Source organism: Palaemon carinicauda, chromosome 24, assembly GCF_036898095.1.
Source record: "Palaemon carinicauda isolate YSFRI2023 chromosome 24, ASM3689809v2, whole genome shotgun sequence".
NCBI classification, from domain to species: domain Eukaryota; kingdom Metazoa; phylum Arthropoda; class Malacostraca; order Decapoda; family Palaemonidae; genus Palaemon; species Palaemon carinicauda.
Window position 1 is genome coordinate 5,057,489 of NC_090748.1, and position 18,504 is coordinate 5,075,992.

Consider the following 18,504-nt stretch of genomic DNA (forward strand, 5'->3'; position numbering starts at 1 on the left):
ACAATAAAGGGTCCAAAAGCTCTGTTTCATACATGACAGTGTGCTGGTAATAGGAACAGGAACACTTGTATAACATACAACTCAGATCTGAGTATAAACTTGGTGTGTACCGCTCAAAGCGGGTATGATCTTTGTACATGCCGCATCTCTTAGTACATACCTAACTTGTTTACACGGAGAGAGATCAATAGCATGCAGCTACGTTGATCAGACATCTTAGACGACATATCCTTCTTTGGTAAAGTTGAAACGCTGGGACAGGAGCATTGCATTTCTGATATAGCCAAATACAGGTGCAAATATAGTGCATACTGATGTTTGTTCCTATAGGGACAACATTCAGAATGCATCATTTCCCTCTCCCCCAAAAGAGAGATGTCCTGGAAGGGGAAAGAGGACAGGGCCCTACATTCCAAAGTGTACCAGTTTTTTATAAGAAGCAGAGCATAGGTAGCAGAAGTCTGAGTACTTGTATCAACACATACTAGGGGATGGAAACATTCTTGGTATGTACCAAGTCACCTCGTGAACAAGGCAAAAACTTATAGAGGTCCCTTCCAAGTGTGGAACGTTCTGGGTGATAAACTATCTCTTCCCCACAGGAAGAGAAAAGGTAGAAGTCACGGTCTCCAACGAAGATGTCTTCTGTTGCTATTTGGAAGAATAAAAAAATGCCATGAAGGAAAAAGGAATAGAACCAGCACCCTATTTATGATGATGGAGTAAGCACTCAAGTCGCTTGCGAGACCAGCTGGGTGAAGAAGACACGTTCCCAGGAGAGAAGACCCATCACATGGTGACCTATCAGACCAAGACTGATCAAACATTGACATCGGAGGTAATCTGGAACATGATGCTTGTACCCTTTAAGCATCATGATCGTGCTCATGTATGATCATGTGTTTAGAGGATTGTGTGTGGATGATCGTGGGCTTCAAAGTTTGTGTACGTGGAATTCGTGGGCACGGTTGATAGCGGACGTAGTAGATCATACAGGCATACGTGAGAAAGGCAGTACCGTACGTAAAAGACCATAAGTAGAGCTTGTGCAAGTAGAAGTTAGAAACATGAAATTCTGTTACAAGTGAAATTTGGAGGTGTTTACTGTACTCCTATGGTACCTGTACTTGCATACATATGTGAGAAAGGCAGTGCATAAATATATTTACAAGAGCCTCTATGCATAGCAGTAAGGAATCTCAAGACCATGAGTGTGGAAATCTATTGGAGGCACACACCTATTGTACAAGTAAGGGCCTGTGAGTGTGTATTTCAGGTGCGTGTAGAAGGTAGTACGTTCCAAAACAGTAGGCATGGCTACCTTTAGCATGGAGTCTTGATGCATGAGGAGTCTCTTAGGGACTGCCTTCAGACCAGCCCAGGAAGGGGGAAAAAAAAAAAAGGCTGGAGCCTCCCCCACCCCAACCAGCAATGTGTTCCTGGTACAAAACTCTCCCATGGGGAAAGAAACGGAACATAACTCCCATCAATCAGTTTACCTGGGCTTCTTTGATGATGCCATCTACAATGTTCTTGAAGAAGGGTAAAGCTGAGGCAGAAGAAAAACTGGAATAGAGTCTTCTAAGCACCTTTCCTGGGACAGGAAGATCCTGACAGAAAGAAGGGCAGCAACCCTCCCATTCACACTCGCCGTCAGCAGATACTCCTCCTCTGATGGAGAACAACGATGTCCTCGGAATTAAATAACTTCCTCAGGATTATGTTATCATCACCAGACCATACTCGTGAGAATAAATAACAAACAAAAATGCTGTCTAACAGGTGGAAGAATGTGGATATCGACAGGATGCACAGACAACTGCCACCGGTTACAATTATTGGGAAAGAACTGCAAAACCTCACTTATTTCTTAATATCTTTTTTTAAACAAAAATTTGCCTATTAATTTACCTAAAATAAAAAGCATAAGATTATAACGGAAGTACAAATTTACTATCTAATGGCTGAAAACAAATTGGCTACTCAACATGCTCCCTGCCACCCACCAATAACTACCATCAACGCGTTGAATTTTAACAGCCATGTTCCAACTACACTGAACACATACTTTACTTCTATTAAAGGACGAGGATTTGTATACATGTAGGAACAATCAATTTATCTACAAATGAAAGAAATCCTTACCTGAGCCACGGATCTTTCAAGCCATGAGATGCCAAAGCACGTTGGACATTTACCAATTCAGGAGCATTTTCTACTTTATAACTTCTCCAGTCTGGAACTTTGTAAGGAGCCTCGCCACCACCCATCTGTTCAGGAAAATTTCATGTATAAGTTACTGTCATCTAGTTGGAACTTGTAGTTATTGCAGTACATGTATTATTCAACAGAAATAGACATTTTCACTACATTCCGTGACAATTCATATTACCAACTCAAAGATTGGTGGCTCCAACGTCTATAAAAAAATCTTTGGACTTCACATAATTTATTGCAAAAGTTTTACCTGCAATAGTGCATGTACAGTATACAACAATGTTTTTGGTAATAAGGTGATAAACTTTTTCAAATAATAATGCACTTTCTATCATACATACTGTGTGGAGAGAGAGAGAGAGAGAGAGAGAGAGAGAGAGAGAGAGAGAGAGAGAGAGAGAGAGAGAGAGAGAGAGAGAGAGAGAGAGAGAGAGTGTGTATATATACGTGGTGTAAGGTATCCGACAGGTACACAAAAATCTGGGGGGGCTTTTTTTCACTCAAAACAGTACCTGTCCCACAAATAACATGGAAAATGGAATATTTGGTCAGTATATGAGGAACTAACTAATTGTAGTTTCTACAATACCATCCCAAGAAAATGGCATTTAAATTTGGCACATACCTATTATGTATACACACTTCAGTCCGTTAGGTACTCCTTTACTTACAAGGCTAAATATATTAAAGCTAAACAAGTCTCCTTTAGAGATGTTAGATATCATTCATTAATCTACTTATTTGTGTCTCAATGAGGTTTGAATGCATTACTGTATCATAACGTCCAGGGTACATTTATTTAAAAAGGTAGAAAATAAAATATGTGGCTGATGTTAAATTTCTTCAAAATAAAATAACTTTTTGGCATTAGTAGAATGAAGAAACAAATGAGAATACCATATACTTATGTTAACTGTGGGCGAACAAATTTATATTTCAAGCGAACAAATATCACAAATTTTAAGTAATTTGTATTTTTCCTAACAGTACTTACCTCGAACTACTTTCTTAGGAGTATCTGGGATCTCCTCCCATCCGACCAGAGTTTTGTGTAGTTTACCCTATTCCTGTTTTCTATGAGGGGTAACCTCAGGCGGAGGGGTACCCGCCCTGAGGCTAACCCCGGGTCAGAGAGCATGCTTGCTCAGGTCTCAACCTCCAGTAAGTTCTTGGCAGCTAAGGTTTCTAAGAAGTCCAGTAAGGCACTCGGGGAAGGAAGGGTGGGCCATTACCCGAAAGTAGTTCGAGGTAAGTACTGTTAGGAAAAATACAAATTACTTAAAATTTGTGATTTGTTCCAACATGGAGTACTTACCTCAAACTACTTTCTTAGGAGACTTATACTTTAGGAGGTGGGAGTGGCTTTCCAGACCTAGAGACCGTGCTGAAGCATAACCAAGGAACCTATATAGGAGGCTAGGTTCTGTTGACCCCAATAAAACATGAGAAAAAAGGTAAAACTACACAAAAACCTTATGTTAGTGTCTAAGTAACTCACCTCTGCAAGAAATCCCCAGAGACATGTCATTCCAATGACAGTGTATCTTGTAGCCGACTCAGGGGGCTATCGGAGTCAATTTTTGAGCGGAAACAGGGGAAGGAAGAACAAGGGGGTTAAAAAACGAACCTGTGTCTCTTGGACTTACTACCCGCGGTTATCACTGAGGCTATACCTTTAAATCGTTTGGAGCGCGGAAATGACGGTACCTATCGAGAACCCGTCCAGGGACCTCCTCGAATAGTCCTTCAAGTAGTGAGCTGTGAAGGTTGATTGGTTAGCCCAGGTGCCTGCTCTCAGGATCTGGCCCACTGCCATATTCTTCTCGAATGCCAACGACGTACTTAGGCCCCTATTGTCGTGGGGGCTGGGTTTGCCCGGCAGCGGAATTCCTGCGCTACTGTAGGCTCTGATAATCACCTGCCGCAACTAGAAGGAGACAGTGTTTTTCGAGACTGGCTTCTTCACTGGGCCTGTGGAAACAAAGAGACTCTTGATCCCGGGTTGAAGTCTGGCTGTCCTCTCCAAGTATTTCCTTATTGCCCTGACCGGGCACAGCCGCAAGTCCCTCAGGTTGTCCGACCGAGGGATTGCTGGCACTGAGAAGCCCTCAAACCAGGGATCCCACAAGGCTGGATTCTGGGTCTTTGCTACGAAGGATGGCACGAACCTGAAGGTAGCTTCTCGCCAACCATTCGAGTGTGAGACCTCGTAAGACAGTCCATGAATCTCCCCTACTCGTTTTGCTGAGGTCAACGCCAGCAGAAAAACTGTTTTGAGGGTGAGGTCCTTGTCCACTATGTCTTTTAGGGGGTTCGAAGGGCAGTTCTGACAACATCTTCCGGACTCTGGCCACGTCCCACTGTGGTACCTTAACGGCTTGAGGGGGGCACGACTGCTCGAAGCTTTTGATGAGCATTGAGATGTGTCTAGAGGCACCCAGGCCGATGCCCTTCAGGAGGAAGACTTGGCCCAGCACAGCCCGGACCCCTTTGATGGCCGGGATGGACATGTTAACCATCTCCCTGAGATAGACCAGGAAGTCCACTATCTCTGGGATAGAGGCCCTCAGTGGTTTGATGTTCTTTGAGACGTACCATTTAATAAAAGTGGCCCACTTTGCTTGGTAGACCGCTGCCGATGATCGTCTCAGATAGCCTGACATCCTCGCTGCCGTTCCTGACGAATAGCCTTCCTTCCTCAGGAGACGCTTGATAACCTCCACGCGTGAAGACGGAGGGACCGAGGGTTCTCGTGGAACCTTTGAAAGTGGGGCTGCCGGAGAAGGTCTGGTCTGTCCGGAAGGGGCCAAGGTGGAAGGCACGCCAGGTCCTTTAGATCCACGAACCATTCTCTCTCTGGCCACCAGGGCACTACCAAAGTCATCCACAAGTTGTCCGCCCTCCGTACTCTGTTGAGGACCTGTCTGAGCATCCCGAAGGGAAGGAAGGCGTACACGTCGAGGCTGTCCCAAGGGTATTGGAAGGAGTCCTCGAACGCCGATTCCGGGTCTGGCACAGGAGAAATAAACACGGGGAGCTGTGCGTTCAGCCTCGTTGCGAAGAGATCCATCTCTGGCGATCCCCATTTCTGAATGATGGCTTTGGCCACTTCCGGGTGTAGAGACCATTCGGACCCTACTATTTGTCCCATCCTGCTGAGACGGTCAGCCAGGACGTTCCTCTTCCCTGGAATGAACCTTGCTGAAATTCTGATCTGCTCTCCTTCGGCCCATTCCAGAAATTCCAACGTGAGGACACACAACTCCTTCGATTTTAGTCCTCCCCGCTTCTTTATGTAGGCCACCACCGTGGCGTTATCGCACATCAGTGCTACTGTGTTCCCCCGGAGAAGATGGGCGAACTCCAGGCATGCCCTTCGCACTGCCCTCATTTCTAGAACGTTTATGTGTTGGGTTTTCTCCTCGTCCGTCCAACTTCCTCTTGCTGATCTTCCGAGGAGATGGGCACCCCACCCCCCCTTGGATGCGTCTGTGAACAGGAGCATCTTCGGAGGGTCGGCTGCGAAGGGCATCCCCTTGAGGGTGTTCGATCTGAGGCGCCACCACTCCAGGGTTCCTTTCGTCTCCGGGGAAACTGGAATCACTTTGTGGGGGGAGTCTCTCTGGTTCCAGAGCTCTTTCAGATTCCACTGGACACCCCTGAGTTTGAGTCTCCCCAGGGGGACCAGTTTCTCCAATGACACTAGGTGGCCTATCAGTCTCTGCCAGTCCTTCGCTCTCCTGGGCTGGCTCGACAGGAAGGGACGGAGAATCTGGTCTAAGTTGCCTAGTCTCTCCTCAGAAGGGAAGGCTCTCGCCAACCGGGAGTCTAGGATCATTCCGAAGTAGGTCATCCTGGTGGAGGGTATCAATTGGGACTTCTCCAGGTTGATGATGATACCCAGGATGTTGCAGAACCGCAGGAGCTTCGCGCCTTACTCCCTCAGTACTTCCCCTGAGGCTGAAAGTAACAACCAGTCGTCCAGGTACCAAATCAGGGGGATACCCTGTTCGTGTGCCCAGGCTGAGACCGTTGTGAAGACTCTCGTGAAGACCTGAGGTGCCTTTGACAACCCGAAGCAGAGGGTCTTGAACTGCAACGTCTGGGAACCCCATTTCCCCCTTAGGTATTTCCTGCTGGAGGGGTGTACTGGAATCTGGAATTATGCATCCTCGAGGTCTATGGACATCATGAAGTCCCCTTCCCTCAAGGACGCTAGGACCGACTTCGGGGTCTCCATCTTGAAGTCGGTCTTGTACACAAACTTATTGAGGGCTGAGAGGTCTATGACCGGTCTCCAACCCCCTGTGGCTTTCTCCACCAGGAACAGCCTGCTGTAGAACCCCGGGCCTGGATCCTTGACTGGCTCTACCGCCCCTTTCGCCAACATCGCTGAGACCTCCTCTTGCAGGGCTGCCCTTCTCAAGGGGTCTTTGGGAGCCAACCACTCTGCCTGATGATCTGGCATTAGGGGTGGGGGGTCTGCTAGGAAGGGTAACCTGTACCCCTCTTTCAAGACTGCTACGGTCCACGGGTCCGCCCCGTGGTCCTTCCAAGCTTGCCAAGAATGTCTGAGGCATCCCCCCACCTGAGGCTTCGGCAGGAGTAGGGGGCCTCTCTCCCTATCTTCTTCTAGAGGTGCGGCCTGAGCGCCCTCTTCTGGCCGCTGCGTAGGCAGGCCTAAACGAAGACTGAGGCGGGGCTGTTCCCCTACTGGAGGCCTGCGGTGGCTGCGACCAGGCCGTAGTAGGGACGTCTCTCCTGGGCTGGCTAGGCGAAGCCCGAGGAGGGCGGTGAACGTCGGAGGTGGTTCTTCTGTGGGTGGGTCTTCTCGCTGGAGGGGGTCTATGACAAGAACTTCAGGGCCTTACCTCCAGAGCTAATCAACTCCTTCAGTAAGGCCTGGTTCTCTGGGATAGTAAGGTCGGAGGAGGACTGGACGCCTACTAGCGTGGAAGCCCACCAGTCTAGCAAAGAAGACACGTTTACGAGGTCCTTAGCTATCTCCTCCATCATGGTCGCTTCTGACGGAGAGAAACAGACTGGTGCTGTAGAGGCCCTTTCTTCCGCTGCTCCTTGGCCTAAAACGGCGACTGCCGGCTCCACCGTACAAGTACCTGCATGATGTCCTTCCGGCAGGTAGAACTTACTCTGCGACTTCAGGCCTTGAAGCAGCTTGGAGGAACTCTGGGTCTTGGGGGCTTCGGCATGGTTGGCCACGATTTTAGTCACGTGGGCCCTACCTAACCTAACGTCCCTGGCTAGCGGGAGAGCTAGAGAGGGTCTCTGCTGGACGGGGGCATCCACTAGCCTGCTGAGAATCGATTGCCAGTACTCCTCGGAAGAAGGCTCGGGCTCGTCCAACCTATGGTGTCTCCTGATGAGCCCTATCACCCTCCTGTAGGCTGACACCTCCACTGCCAAACCCTCTGCATGGTCGTCCAGCTCCTCCGTAGGACGCCCAACAGCTTGAGACGGGGTCCCTCCGTACGGGGGGAAGGAGGCGACTTGATCCGCTCCAACTGCTGTGGCTCTGGACGTAGGGCGGGCACCGTCGTCGAGACGGGGGCCTCCGTCCTAGGTCTATCCTTCCTCGCGGAGGTCCCGTCATCCGAGGGTCTACTCGACGAGGGGAGTCGCTTCTCACGATCCTGCCGACTCGAGGATAACTTGGGGGTCGGGACGAGGCTGCCAGAATGAGGGGGCGACTCTCTCCACTGGGCGGATGAAGCCGGAACCCTCGCGGGCTTATGCCTGTCCGCTGGGACCTGAAGCGACGACTCCCTCCGTCGGTCGTATCTGCTGTAGGATGTGTATCTCTCCGGCGAACGAGTCCTAGGGTGCCAACTTGAGAAGCCCGGCACTGCCGACATCTCGATGAGCTTGCTGCGTGGGATCACCACCCAGTCTTCTACCAGGGAGCCACTTCTCTTATATTTTCTTCTGGGGGATCGGGACCGTCTACCCACGTGGCGGGACCTGGAGAGGGAGCGAGAACGGGAGTCTCTCCTGCGGGACCTCTCGCGACGTCTATGGAGTTTCCTCCGGGCCTCGTCCTCCGAGGAGCAAAAAAGGACTTCGGCCGAAGATCCCGACGATCTGTAGGACCTCGCCGGCGGGCCCGACTCGCGATGCGTCGTTGGGGGGTCCACTCGACGCTCGATGGAAGGCGGAGGCTGTAAGATGACGTAAGGAAGTGTAGCTGAAGACGCTGGAGGGGAGCGCGGGCGTTCTTCGCTGGGGGACCAGTTTCCAAAGTCTTCTTCCATCCTCAACGGGGTCTTCGGCGGTACCCATGCATGGGAGTCCGACGGCGGCGAGTCCTCCCTCTTAGCGGCACCCTCGGCTGCAGAAGCACCTGAAAAGCACGCCCAAGAGGCGGGAGAAGATGTAGGAATAGTTTTACCCCACATGGGGTCATCTGAGGAGACAGGCCCTGTTTGCACCAGGGCTTCGTCCCCCGCACACACTCCCGACCCTCCCTCAGGCCCCTCACTTGCCTGGGATAACGCCCCAACCCCATTATCCTGCAACTCTGACTCCTGGGGAAGGGCCACAGGCCTCTTCCCCGCAACGGACTTACCCGTCCCCTACTCTGGGTAGGGGAAGTTGGTAGGGAGGCTCGGTCTGACGACACGCCCGGTGAAGCAAGTGGAGAAGAGACGTTCGGCTTCTTCGGTGACCTCTTCTTTTTGGTGCCGTAACGCACGCACTCCGGACACGTGGCCGTAGGGGAACGTACACTGCCCCTACACCACGAACACAAGGAGTGCGGGTCTACTTCAGGTTTCGACAGGAAAGCACCACACGATTTACCGGCCATAGGCCCAGGACAACGGCGGGGATGCTCCATCACACACTAGGAACGCACCACGAGACACATGAACGCAGAGGGAAAGAATAAGCTAAAGCACAAAGGTACCACGTGACACACAAAGGGAAGTCGGGGACACAAAGGGTCACACTGGGATAAGGAGAGCGCATCACGACGCAACCAGAGAACTTACTGAAGGTCGAGACCTGAGCAAGCATGCTCTCTGACCCGGGGTTGGCCTCAGGGCGCGTATCCCTACGCCTGAGGTTACCCCTCATAGAAAATGGGAATAGGGTAAACTACACAAAACTCTGGTCGGATGGAAGGAGATCCCAGATACTCCTAAGAAAGTAGTTCGAGGTAAGTACTCCGTGTTGGAACAATTATATTTTAAAAGATAAATAAATTATGTAAAAAATTACAAATTTTAAAGTAATTTTTATTTTTCGTAATTATACAAATCTTGAGCTCTTTACAGCGGATATATTTCAGTGAAAACTGAAAATTAGCCATAAAACTTTTTAGCAAAGTATAACTGCCCACCGCTGGTTAGCAGGAGTAGACCAACCACCCTGCTCTCACACGCACACACCGGAGAAATGACATCACTTTTTATTGCAGGCAGGACTTTTTGTAACAAATATGAGTAAAGAGCTAAATTTTTGTATACTGTAGTTAGGAAAAATACAAATTACTTTCAAATTTGTTATTTGTTCCAACACCTAAAACAAACCTTCATGCTCTTTACTGTGAAGACTTACCCTTAGGAGGGTGGAGGTCCTAACCAACTGGCTGGCATCATGACCCGGGGAGTGATTCTGTGCTTTGCACGAGCTTAATACTGTAGAGGCACCCTAACACCTCGCTAACTCTCGAACATGTGTGAGAGCTAACAGCCAGGACAGTTTTGTGTGATGTATTATTAGTATTAATATTATTAAAAGCTAAGCTACAACCCTAGTTGGAAAAGCAAGATGCTATAAGCACAAGGGCTCCATCAGCAAAAAATAGCCCAGTGCGGAAAGAAAAGAAGGAAATGAATACACTATAAGAGAAGTAATACAATCAAAAGAAAATATTTTAAGAACAGTAACAACATTAAATTAGATCTTTCATAAATAAACTATAAAAACTTAAAAACAACAAGAGGATAATAAATAGGATAGAAGAGCGTGCCCAAGAGTACCCTAGAGCAAAAGAACTCTAATACAAGAGAGTGGAAGGCCGTGGTACAGAGGATACGGCACCCAAGACCAGAGAACAATGGTTTGATTTTGGAGTGTCCTAGAAGAGCTGCTTACCATAGCTAAAGTCTCTCTTCTACCCTTACCAAGAGGAAAGTAGCCACTGAATAATTACATTGCAGTAGATAACCCCTTGAGTGAAGAATTATTTGGTAATCTTAGCACTGTCAGGTGTATGAGGACATAGGAAAATGTGGAAAGAAAATGCCAGACCATTCATTGTATGTGTAGGCAAAGACAGAATGAGCCGTAACCAGAGAGAGGGATTCAGTGTAGTACTGTCTGGCCAGTCAAAAGGACCCAATAACTCTCTAGCAGTAATATCTCAATGGTTAGCTGGTGCCCTGGCCAACCTTCTAACTAATACAGAACTAAGTATTGTTACTTGACTAGGTAAAGATCCTTGGAGTAAAAAACTCTGCTAACTTAACTTAAGACATTGCCCAAATCCCACTTGCATGGAGGGTGTGGACATAAATATATTTCATATACTGTATGAGGTTACACAAGGGATATGGCTTTTACCTGTAGATGGCGGAGGTCATCTAGCAGAATTCCGTAGGTACTGTACACCATGAGAGGGGAAGAGGAAGAACAAAAAGGCCAGTCATATAATCATTCATCCCAGACTAACTCCCAGGTAACGAATGTCTTCAACAACTGCTACTTGCCCTGCAAGGGAGCTAAGGTATCTAAAACTACATGTTGTACAACCACCACAGGACCAATGGAGAAGGTATCCAGGTTCCAGTGGGTTATATCTTGCAGGTAGTGAGCTGTGAAGGTCGTCTGTCACTTTCAAATAACCACTTGAAGTACATACCTACACCACAGAGTAGTTCTTTTTAAATGCTAGGGAATGCCAATGTCCCTAACATCATGAGCCCTGGGTCTACAACCTTGAGAAGGAGAGTCAGGATTCAAGACCTGATAGATGAGATTATATTCTTAGTAACAACTCTCCTGACCCTGCACGTACTCACAAACGGTTTGTTGATGTATGGACAAGCTCCCACGACTCATTTCAGATAACTCCTAAGAGCCCTCGCAGGGAACAGTAACTGGGTCATCGGTTACAGAACAAAGACTCTCAATCCGGAAGTGCCCGAATCTAGGATCTGCTACAGACAGATTTAGAGTTCATAAGGTGCTCTCTTCAGGGATCATAGGACACAAACTACATTCCAAGGTGGTCTGACTTCTGGCTTCGGGCAGGTACGCTCAAAACTACGTATGAGGAGGGACAATTCTGTCGAGGAGGAATTGTTAACTCCTTTCAGTCTAAAGGCGAGGCTTACGGCTGACTAGTAACCTTTCACCACCGAGATTGTGCAAAGTTTTTTCTCCCGAAGGTATAACAAGAACTTCTCTAACACTGGGATAGAGGCGTCGAGAGGAGTGATACCCCATACATGACAACTATGCCTGATAGACAGCGTAAGATGACTACCAGAAGTATTCAGACACCCTTTTCGCCGTTGCTTGAGAAAAGCCTCTCAAGACTTAGCAAAACTACCACCTTGTGGTAAATCGTTGCATGTGGTTGTCCGAGTAGATCTGGAAGTGGAGGGAGCTCTATCGGCAACTCTGTGAGCAGATGTAGAAGTCTGGAAACTATTCTGCATGTGTCCACATCGGAGCTACGATGGTCATCGAAAGATTTACTGATGCCCTTATTGTACTTTGTTTATTAGACTCCTTACTAGACAGAAGGGGGGAATGCATACACATCCAGATTGTCCCACTGGTGTTAGATGGCATCTTGCCAAAAGGCCTGGGGACCTGGTACTGGCAAGCAGTACACCGGAAGCTTCTGGTTGAGGGACATTGTGAACAGGTCTATTTTCGGCGAACCAATGGCTATCTGAAGATTCAAAGACCACTAGGAGCCGACTATCTGATTCCTTCTACTCAGTTTGTCTGCCAGCATGTTTTTCTTGCCCGGAATGAAGCAGCAAGTACTGATTTATGCACATAAGCGGAGTTGGCGAGTATTTTGGCAAATAAAAATTCTGTGCACCAACTACCTACACACAACCCAATATAATCTTACCCAACTTGCTACAGTTTTATTAAAGAATAGTACAATATTAGTTACGACATTGGAACTTGCACAATCAAATAACCTTTGAAAACATACTATTTGGAAACCCAAATACTAATAAAAAATCACAAAGTTACGGATTAAAATAAAATATTCCATTTTTCCCTTTTGTCATCTTAGCACCCTCCAAACAGTTGAGAAAAAAACTGACAGCTGGTGCTTAGGTCACGAGTTACAAGTTCATACAAAATAAAGGGCCCCACATTTAATATCCTACACCTTTTATTTGTTTTCAATATCAGAATATGCAATGTAATTAAAGCTCTCATTTTATTTCATCATGCTAATGATAGATAAGGGTAGAAACATGTGTTTGATTTATTTAGACTGATAATGGGAAATGGAAGGAAAGCCTAATGTTTGAACAGATGCTGGAGAGCAAAACAACAACTCAACCCTTTGAACACACCTCTTTGGTAAGTTTGTATATCAATAGTTTTACTCAATTATACAATATTTTCAAGTATTACTATAGAAATGATTTTCAGTATTTTATAGTTGTGTTTTATCATCTTATGACAGGCAAGATTGAATTTTGAACATAAAGTACAGTACAGTATATCTGTTAGAACTAAATCAAAGTTAAAACAAATTAACTCTTATATATACTATCTCACGGGGGTAAAACGCATAATGAAAGATATTACGCTGGCCAGAACATAGGAACAATGAGATAATGTTAAATTGCAAGTGAATCAAGCTACTTTACTATACAGCGGAATAAAGATCAATAAATTATCAAATATTCTTAAATCAGTGTACCAACAAATAGGTAAAGATGCTCAATAAAGTACACATGAACAAGACTAAGAACGACACCATAAAAAATGGGATTGAAAATCACATTTTCTATGCGTCCGGAAGGCCTGGCAAACAAAATCTCCAGTGTTTGGACCATGTTTTATTATTATTATTATTATTATTATTACTTACTAAGCTACAACCCTAGTTGGAAAAGCAGTATGCTATAAGCCCAGGGGCTCCAACAGGGAAAATAGCTCGGTGCGGAAAAGAAAAAAGGAAAATAAAATATTCTAAGAAGAGTAACAACAATAAATATCTCCTATATAAACTATAAAAATTTAACAAAACAAGAGGAAGAGAAATAAGATAGGAGAGTGTGCTCGAGTGTACCCTCAAGCAAGAGAACTCTAACCCAAGACAGTGAAAGGCCATGGTACAGAGGCTATGGCACTACCCAAGACTAGAGAACAGTGGTTTGATTTTGGAGTGTCCTTCTCCTAGAAGAGCTGCTTACCATAGCTAAAGAGTCTCTTCTACCCTTACCAAGAGGAAAGTGGCACTGAACAATTACAGTGCAGTAACCCCTTGGGTGATGAAGAATTGTTTGGTAATCTGTGTTGTCAGGTGTATGAGGATAGAGGAGAATATGTAAAGAATATGCCAGACTATTCAGTGTGTATGTAGGCAAAGGGAAAATGAACCGTAACCAGAGAGGAGGATCCAATGTAGTACTGTCTGGCCAGTCAAAAGACCCCATAACTCTCTGGATTTTGATTAAACTAGTTAACATAAACAACACAAAAGATTGGTACACTTAATATTCTAAATTGCTTTGAACATTATTGATGGTGATACCTAGCGCAAAACCCATAGTTTTTCAGATATGGTATTCGACCAAAACCTTTGTACTGTAGTTCGTTGGGACAAAATATGAAGACATATTTTACAAGGTAAACAGACACAATAACACCACCTAACCTAACTTAGGAGCCGCATCCTTACTTTTTTACCTAACGGGGGCTACGCCCCCTATGACCGCTCATTACACTACTGTATTCATTAGCTTACCCTGTCCCGATGAACTACATTCACCACTCGACCACTCAGCTAACAGGCATAGCGCAGCACGAACAGCTTGCCAGTACAGGAGAGCAATAAAATAACTTTTAATTGTGGGCATAACGAGCCACGGTGGAGCAAAGACCAGTTAATGAACAATTATTATTATCATTATTATTATTATTATTATTATTATTATTATTACGTGCTAAGCTACAACCCTAGATGGAAAAGCAGAATGCTATAGCCCAAGGGCCCCAACAGGGAAAATAGCCCAGTGAGGAAAGGAAATATGGAAAAATACAACATTTTAAGAACAGCAACATCATCAAAACAAATATTTTCTATTTAACTATAAAAACTTTAACAAAACAAGAAGAGAAATTAGATAGAATAGTGTGCATGGTAAAGTTTTACTGTATTATAGGGTATCATTTCAAACAGAAAATATGTTTTTCTATAGTAAATAATGTGATATCGGTTTATTATACATCCAAGAAAGTAATGTATAGGGAAGAAAAGGCTTGTTTTACCATTATATACCGTTTCCACAGTATGTTTTCCCCACCCAAAATCCTGAGTTCCCACTGGGGGTCCCCCATTATCGGTGGATATAGATGCATATATTTCTGAAACTATTCATTTCCGACAGGAACAAGTGTCATTTTCAAAGAGAATGCAACTTTTTCTATAGAAAAAAAGTAGTTTTTTCCCTAGGTTACATTACCCTGTAATTAACTACAATAATACCATTAGCATCAGTTCATTAACCAACATACACGCAGATAAAATAAAATATGACATACCAAGGATTCTCATTTTCTATGCAAATGGCAGGCCTGGTGACCCAACCAATTATGCGTATCGCCTTATTTTCTCCAAAAACGTTTATTGTACTATTCGGAGCCTTTGTAGGGTGACGGCCAGATCCCGTAGAAAACGGGAATATTCTGAATTGTGGCCGACGACCTAAAAACAATTTTGGCTGGAGAAGCCAACATAAAAAACCCACCTAACCTTATGCTAAAAGCCGTGTCCTTACCCAGGGAGGCTGCGCCCCCCCCCCTTACACAACATATTTAAGATCCATAGACCATTTCCAAACGTTTTTATTCTATACAAGATAACAGTCGGAGCAATAATAAGCAAATTAGGACGCTTGGCCGTAGCGCTACAAACTACCCTACTATTCTACCATTTTACCCTTGCTACAAACATCCCCAAAAAGGTCTTGCAATTTTTTTTTCTATCTTTTCATTAAAAAGTTAAATTACATCTGTTTTACAAACTATATTTACAGTATGATTACATTCAATAGCATTTTTCAATAAACATAACCCATCTAATTTAACAATTTACAAAATTACACCACTTGATTTTGATTTTTAGTTAAAAAAAAAATAATCTATATACTTTTTTACAAGTTAGGTCGTATCCCTATTTGATACCCCCAGTGAAATATGGGGTATCATATTTTCTCATTTTTCAGTCGTCATTATTTTAAAAATTCGAGTTCCTGACATTAAAATCGTTCAAAACACTTATCAATATACCAGAAAGGCAAAAGAGATTAGAAATTGTTGGTAATTAAGAAATCCGGCGTCGATATGTGTCCAGCAAGTAATGTTTAGGTGGATATATTAACCTACCATGTTAACCTCTCTAATGTTCAGGAAAATATACGATTTGAGAAGCTTTTAACAATAAAAATACCAATTTAATAGTCAGACTCAGAGCCACCTTTGTCTAAAATGAAAACAAAAATCTTACCGTTAACGTAAATAGAAGATGGTAGGTTTAGAAGATGGTGGGTTTACCTTTACCAGCTGATCTTCGCTGTTCTTCTTCTTATTATTATTTGTAGGAATCTTAAATCTTATTATTATTTGTAGGAGATCAGAGATATAAAAATAATATTAAAAAACAGACACCAAGATGGGAATATGAACTTTGTATTCTGTGGTGCAGAAGAAAATGTTAACCACTTCATGTTATATTGTCCACAGTTCAGTGATATAAGAATAAAAGCAATTGAGCTCCAACAAGTATACGAAGAAGATGGGGCACAAACAGTAGGAAAATTCCTTTTTTGTGAATAAAATTTTGAAAGTAAGAAAAGTGTAATACAAAAAATGTGGATAAAAAGAGAAAAACTAATGATAATAAGGCACACACAAAACTAACAGACACAGAGGCGCCGTTGCAAAGGCGAATCCTCAACGTGAATCTGATCTGAAAGATTGAGAATCTCATTACGGTATTAATTTATTTAAGGCACAGGTGATATAAACTTAATAACAATAATAAGAATAAGCTTAGAAGCTTTGCACCTATCTATAAAGTGATAGAGGGCCCGCAAACTTATTTTGCGGAGTGAGCAATAAGGAACCAGGATGAAACCTAAAAAAAAATAGTATAACTGTTTTTATTAATAGAAAAATATATTTAGGAAAGAAATGTTATATTTAATGTGGAGAAAAGACATAATACTAAAAAAAGAAAGATAAAACCGAATCTAAAATATATTGCAAGATTACTGGAGCTGTTGTTCCAAATGCTATGTTGTAAGTCAGAGACAATAAAGTTATTGCCTTAGCCTGTAAATAAGATATACAATGATAAAAAAAAAAGTAAATGGCATGAATAAAGTGTTCCTTCCACATCAGGCTTATCATTACCTCATATTCAAACAATATCCATGTTTTCACTTCCATTGATCCTTTTTATTTTTGATCAAACCTATTAATAAAATTAATAATGATATAAGGATACAATATCCGTTGTATGAAATAAACAATAAAGTAAGGTTTGATTTTTGATGTAGGCTAGAAGGCAAAATTCATGACTTTCTTATAAATAAATGTATGCGATTATTTATAAGCGTGTAGATAGTGAATAAGACTTATCTTTTTAGAAAGTGTTATAATAGTAACCTGAAAACTATTAAGCCTGAATACAAATGCTAGCGAAATAACTGATAACGATACAGAGCAAAATATTAACTGGAAAGAAATTATTTTTTCACACACCAAGGCCCGCCTGAACAGACCTTTAGTGTCTGGTGGAGGGCGAGAAATAAACCCGTAAAAAAAAAAAAAAAGTAATAGAACTTAATTAGAAGTATGTTTGATTCAGGCCCATACAGTATAGTGGTCTGATACAGCAGCCTGTATTTCCGTATCTACGTGGTTTCACAGTAGATTGTTGAATGTTTAACCTAAGTCTTATTGATACTTCTACGGTAGATTTAAATGTCCAGATCTACTAGATTCATAATACCAACTCTTTAATTGTAGTTTCTTCCTTTTCTCCCCGATTGGCAAGTGAATATTCGTTCCTTGTTTTCCAGTTGCACCTGCAATAATAGTTCGTTCCAGTTTTACATAATTACTTTTAATTCTTAACACTCCCCCAAGAGAGCTTTTAGTTCACCAAACTCTCAACTTTGCTCCACAAGGCGCAGAGTTGGAAAACCCAAGCATATGTGGCTGAGGACTATGAAACGTAGTAGTATATAATGAATGGAGAAGCATTTATTCAAAAGGCCTTTTGCCTCAATAGGCGGAGATGATGATGATGACCTCTTATTCATTGTAATAAACATCTTTTGTATACTATGCACTGGTGCTTTGAACTTGTGTCTTTATGCTTTATCATTGTAATAGGTATAGTTAAATATGCTAATATTATTCTCTCTGAACATGTAATTATACCTACTGGTTCATTACAATTTTTCGTATTGGCTACAGCAAATAAGTCAGCACACAGAATACAATACTGTAGATGTAAATAAGGTATAATCTGAAAACTACATTGAAAATCAAGATTGTGAATAACATACGTTACTATACAAGAACACAGTTTTATTTCACCCCATCAGTAGGCCTTTATAAATACAGTACTACACATACAAGTGGTTAAGTTTTTTTTTTTTTTTTTTTTTTTAATCAACCATACTTTTGAACAAATCTAACACTTTGGCTCTTCCTGATTAGGCTATCATCCTCCATCGGGCCAATACGTCAACATACAAAAAAATAGTACTGTAGTTTGATGCCTTACATAAACATCAACTCATACAGATGGTTACAAAATTACTTTTGCATTTCATTGAATTAAAGATGGTTTTAACACCTTTATTTCTTAAACGGTTTTCAGTTATATTTCAAACATTCATAAGATTTTCAAATTTTCCATGGTCAAGTTGGAAATGAATGTTTTCACATAGTATCGTATTGTGCTTTCCAAATCGGCTGATTAAGGAAAAAGATTTTCTTTTCTTTTTTTCCAGACAATCATTACATGAACTATCATTTCTTTAA

The 18,504-nt window shown here is 43.3% G+C and overlaps 1 protein-coding gene across 1 annotated transcript in view; it reads right to left on the minus strand.

Annotated features, from left to right (window-relative positions):
- ND-B12 (NADH dehydrogenase [ubiquinone] 1 beta subcomplex subunit 3) overlaps positions 1–16,093 on the minus strand; it is a 40,382-nt gene extending 24,289 nt beyond the window's left edge. Inside the window, exons 1-2 of the mRNA XM_068348002.1 lie at positions 15,953–16,093; positions 2,146–2,270 (exon numbers count right to left, since the gene is read on the minus strand). Coding sequence (XP_068204103.1) covers positions 2,146–2,270 — 125 coding nt within the window. The 5' untranslated portion in view covers positions 15,953–16,093. The remainder of the gene's footprint in view (positions 1–2,145; positions 2,271–15,952) is intronic.
- Between the last annotated feature and the right edge of the window lie 2,411 nt (positions 16,094–18,504).